Source organism: Cebus imitator, unplaced genomic scaffold, assembly GCF_001604975.1.
Source record: "Cebus imitator isolate Cc_AM_T3 unplaced genomic scaffold, Cebus_imitator-1.0 Scaffold60, whole genome shotgun sequence".
NCBI lineage: Eukaryota > Metazoa > Chordata > Mammalia > Primates > Cebidae > Cebus > Cebus imitator.
In genome coordinates this window covers 6067015-6071918 of record NW_016107375.1, presented here as the reverse complement: position 1 = coordinate 6071918, position 4904 = coordinate 6067015, and the positions used below count along the sequence as shown (strand labels likewise).

Below are 4904 nucleotides of genomic sequence, written 5' to 3'. Positions count from 1 at the left end.
GCCCCATGTGGAAGGGAATTTCCTTCAGCTGGGATGCACACAGCTTGCAGAAGAATAGACCAGCGCTTCCTTCTGTTTCTGGGGAAGGGATAGAGGGAATGGGCTGGAAAGGGAGGAGGAAAGAAGGAAGACTGGAGATCAATCAGAAGCAATGTAGTCTCCATGGAAATTCAGAAAGAGTTTCTGTTAGACACCCCCCACCCCCACACCTCCAATCAGTACTGGATCTATGTGTACGTATCAAGAGGAAAATACATGTACCACTAAGTACCACAACAGGATGGCACAACAGGCAATACGAAAGGCAGAGGAAAAACACTTAGTGATCAAGAACAAAAGACAGACTTCCATTCTAACTTAGTGGTCAGGGATATTTGGAAAAGTAATGAGGTAGAGAAATGGCCTCAACTCTTTCTGGCAGGACAAGCTATAGAAACAGTAGGTCCCACCTGTGTCACTGTCCAACCCCAGGACAGACCTGAGGTCTGAGTGCAGCCTCAGCCAGGTTCCTCTGGGCCCCATTCTTATTCACTAGCTCTTTCCCTCTCCTTCTGTCCAGTTCATTAATAGAAGAGCAGCTGCGTCCTGAAGGAATGTCTGACGCCCACAGCAGCCCTCTCCGGCTGGAGCCACTTTCCAGCAGATACAAACTCTATGAGGCAGAGTTCACCAGCCCAAGCTGGCCCCCAAGCTCCCCAGATACTCACCCAGCTCTGCCTCTCCTGGAAATGCCTGAAGAAAAGGTGAGGAGTGTCTCTCCCAGGATGTTCCCCGGGAGGGAAGGGATGGGAAAAGGTGGGTAAAAGATGCTGCTCTCCCGACTTCCCAATGAACTTAGCACAGTGAGGAAGTGCCTCTGCCCAGGGAGAATCTGCCCCAGTCAGTACATGCTGACACCTATGGTGGGTCCTACCTGGCCTTAGATGGAAAATGTAGCTTTTTGTGAGACATGGTTTTAAGTACAAGTAGAGAATACAGGCACTCACTCACCAGTCTTCCAACCATTCTCCAAAATCTTTCCCCTTAAATCTGCTCCCATGAACTACCCTACTGTCTCCAAAAGAAAGGCCTTTGTTGAAACACAGGCTGTTAGCATCCTCAGCAATAACACAGAGGTAGACTGGCTGGATGCTGCCACAGTGCAGAGGGACTCAAGACTGCTGGGATGGCCTTGAGGAGCTGCCCTGACTTGCAGTGAGGAGGTCCCATATATTCACTCATCACTACTTTGAAATTACAGAAGGTGGCCAGGCGCGGTGGCTCACACCTGTACTCCCAGCACTTTGGGAGGCCGAGGTGGGAGGATCACCTGAGGTTGGGAGTTCAAGACCAGCCTGACCGACATGGAAAAACCCCGTCTCTACTAAAAATACAAAATTAGCCAGGTGTGGTGGCACATGCCTGTAATCCCAGCTGCTCGGAGGCTGAGGCAGGAGAATCACTTGAACCTAGGAGGTGGAGGTTGTACTAAAAATACAAAAATTACCCAAGCATGGTGGCACATGCCTGTAATCCCACCTACTCAGGAGGCTGAGGCAGGTCAATCGCTTGAACCCAGGAGGTAGAGATCGCGGTGAGCTGAGATCGTCCCATTGTACTCCAGCCTGGGCGACAAGAGCAAAAGCCTGTCTCAAAAAAAAAAAAAAAGGAATTACAGAAGGTATTGGATCTGCTGTACATACATGTATATCATAATTTTTAGTATGATTATAACTGCATTTCAGCATAATTGGTTTGGTTTGTAGTCCTATTTATCTTACCTTTGCATTTACAAACATTATTCTGGAAAGAAGCTCATGGGCTTTGCCAAACTGCCAAAAGGGACCCATGGCACCAAGGTGAAGAAAAGCAGCTATGGAGAAGGTGCGTGGTCCCGGGAAGAGCAGGCTTCACGGGGCACTCTATGCGGCCGTAGACAATGGGCGTGTGTTTCACTCTTTGTCTCATAATACTTTATTTTTTTCAAAACACCTGCCACCCTTCTCTATCCCCAAATGCCCCTGCTCTCAGAAAGCTGTATCATTTGATGTCTTGTTGGTTTCTCCTAAAAGGATCTCCGGTCTTCCAATGAAGACAGCCACATTGTGAAGATTGAAAAGCCCAATGAAAGGAGTAAAAGGGAAGAAAGCGAGGTCGCCCATCGGGACTCTGCAGGCCAGGGGGGCATCCGCCTCTCCCAAGCAGTGGGCTACCTCACGGGTGACATGAAGGAGTGTGGAAGCTGGCTGAAAGGTAGGAAAATACCCTAAGGAGGGGCAGCCGGGCCAGGCCAGGCCGGGGAGACACCCCTCTCTCCAATTTGGTCCAGAGCTGCTCCCTCACTCATTCACCTTTACCCTGGGTAGATTCACCCAGGACTGGACCTCACCCAGGGCTGGGCTGCAGTCCACAGCTGGGGGGACTTCAGCCCTGAGCTGACTCCAGGCAGATATGATATACCCTACTGGCCTGGAATTCTCATGGTTTCAGAATTAAATGCATTGATCTTAGTTCTTTGCAAAGTGCTCATTCCTATATCAGATAGATATAGGACAACCATATTAACAACATATAAGCCATTTCCCAAGCTGGCTGAATGATCATTCCTTCACTTAAGCCACTTGTTCCACAGCCCATGTGCCTACTACGTGCCAAAAAAATATTGGCATCATCCTTCCCAAAGCTCCAGGATTCTTTCCTTTAAAATTCTTCTGGAACTAAATACTGAAAGAGATACCACACTCTTCCCCTCCCATTAGCCCGGTCACCTGCACAAGTTGTCTTGGAAACCAAAGCAGCAAACGAGGCGGAATGTCTGCCTCCCTCCTATACCTGGCTTCCCCCAGGCTCTGACTCAGTACTGATTTTCACAGCAGGGCTAGAACAATTTCTTCCCCAGTGTCTTTTCTTCAGGCTACTTCCTTTGCTGCTCAGATACCAGCCCTCCACTGAGTCATCCAGCACTACAGAAAAAAAGAGTTTCCTGCCCTCCCCCACCACCTTCCCCACCTTTTCTTTTGGATCAGTAAATTTCCCTTGGAATGCTCCTGAGGCTTCTTTTCCAACCAAGCCAATGGCTGGAACAGTGTTAAATTGGTCTCAGCACGGTGCCTCTGTCTATATAGTAAAAACTACCACCCACTGCAGAATAAATTGCTGGGCCACTGAGAGATGGGCTGGGCACCAGCCTCCCCGCCACCCCTCACCGCTCCCCCCAACCCCTGGCCTGGCTAAATGGGAAGTGTCCTGGCTTAAGCATCCCTGTTTGCCTTGGTTGCCATGCCAACCAGCAGTTCAGCAGAACAGCCCAGCTTCGACCTGCCGATGGCTCTCTCTCTCTCTTTCAGACAAGCACCTCGCCCTCCAGTTCATAGACTGGGTCCTGAGGGGGACCGCTCAGGTGATGTTTGTCAACAATCCACTCAGCGGCCTCATCATCTTCATAGGGCTACTGATCCAGAATCCCTGGTGGACAATCACTGGTGCCTTGGGGACAGTGGTCTCAACCCTAACAGCTCTCGCCTTGAGCCAAGACAGGTGGGTCCCTCTCTATAGGGATCTTAGCAAGATGTGTGGGACAGAAAGAAGAGAGGTGTTTACTTGAGTAATCAGCCAACCTTACCCTCTCAGCTGCCCAAAGTCTCCTGAGCATCAACTTTGAGCAGGTCATTACGGTCCTTGAAGAATTGCACTGCTCCTGCTCACAGCGTGTGACAGTGCCAAGCTTCATTTGACTGTGGAGACTTCTGCAAACACTGCCTCACAGTGGTGCAGAGGAACAGCTAAGCTGTTCTTCCCTCACACAGCCTACCATTTAGTTGAAGGAGACAAGATTAACAAGCAATGAATGTCTCAGAATAACACAGGACAGTATATAATTTAGTTCAGGGAAGACAGACATCACCAAGTGTTAGGAAGATTAGAGAGGTTACCTCTGAGTTAGAAAGCTTGGGTATGGGGGATGGGAGAGAAGGCAAGAAGAGAGAGGAGGACAGTGTGAGAGGGGGCACTGAAGAAGGAGAACAAACAGGGCCAGCAGGAGGCATAGAATACAGGCGTGGAGCCAGGAGCTGGCCTCACACTGGCTGGAAATCAAGTAACAATAATACGGGCGGGGCACAGTGGCTCACGCCTATAATCTTAGCACTTTGGGAGGCTGAGGCAGGCAAGTCACTTGAGGCCAAGAGTTTGAGACCAGCCTAAACAACATGGTGAAAACCTGTCTCTACTAAAAATATAAAAATTAGATGTGTGTCACGGCGCACCCCTGTAATCGCAGCGACTCGGGAGGCTGAGGATCTCTTGAACCTGGGAGGCAGAGGTTGCAGTGAGCTGAGATCTTGTCGCTGCACTTCAGCTTGGGATGGGGGTGGGTAGAGAGAGACAAAGAGAGAGGAAGGAAGGAAGGATTGATGGACAGATGAGAGGGAGGGAAGGAGGGAGAGAAGGAAAAAGAAAGAAAAGAAAGGGAAGGGAAGGGAAAAGAAAGAGAACAAAACAACTCGCATTTTATAGAATTTGACCACTTCCTCCAACTTTGCTGCATATTATTCCAGTGGTTCCCAAACTTTCCTGATGGTCAGAATCACTTAAGATGGTTGTTAATAAATAGTTTCCACCCCACCCCTCCCCGTTCCTCTCATAGCTATGCCAATTCAGTAGATCCGGGAGTGTGTACTTTTAACAAGGTCTTCCTAGATGCTTCCAGTGGTCAGAGAAGTTTGGAAAACACTGGATTATCCCCTATCTTAGTGTTTTTCCATTTTGGGGTCACCAACCCATTTGCAGATCATGAATTAATTGCCAGCAGCGGTTTTTAAGTTAAAACAATATCATAAAATGAAACCAGTGAGAGTAATCTATATGTGGTAATGGTAAATATTACTTGGTGAAATTTTTGTTTCATTTATGTTGGTGTTGTGTAT

At 48.7% G+C, this 4904-nt stretch overlaps 1 protein-coding gene across 1 annotated transcript in view; it reads left to right on the top strand.

The window, feature by feature from the left end:
• The first annotated feature begins 575 nt into the window (after positions 1-575).
• Positions 576-4904, top strand: part of SLC14A2 (solute carrier family 14 member 2) — a 70079-nt gene continuing 65750 nt past the window's right edge. Inside the window, exons 1-3 of the mRNA XM_017529718.2 lie at positions 576-743; positions 2052-2232; positions 3327-3516. Of these exons, the coding sequence (XP_017385207.1) occupies positions 594-743; positions 2052-2232; positions 3327-3516 (521 nt within the window). The 5' untranslated portion in view covers positions 576-593. The remainder of the gene's footprint in view (positions 744-2051; positions 2233-3326; positions 3517-4904) is intronic.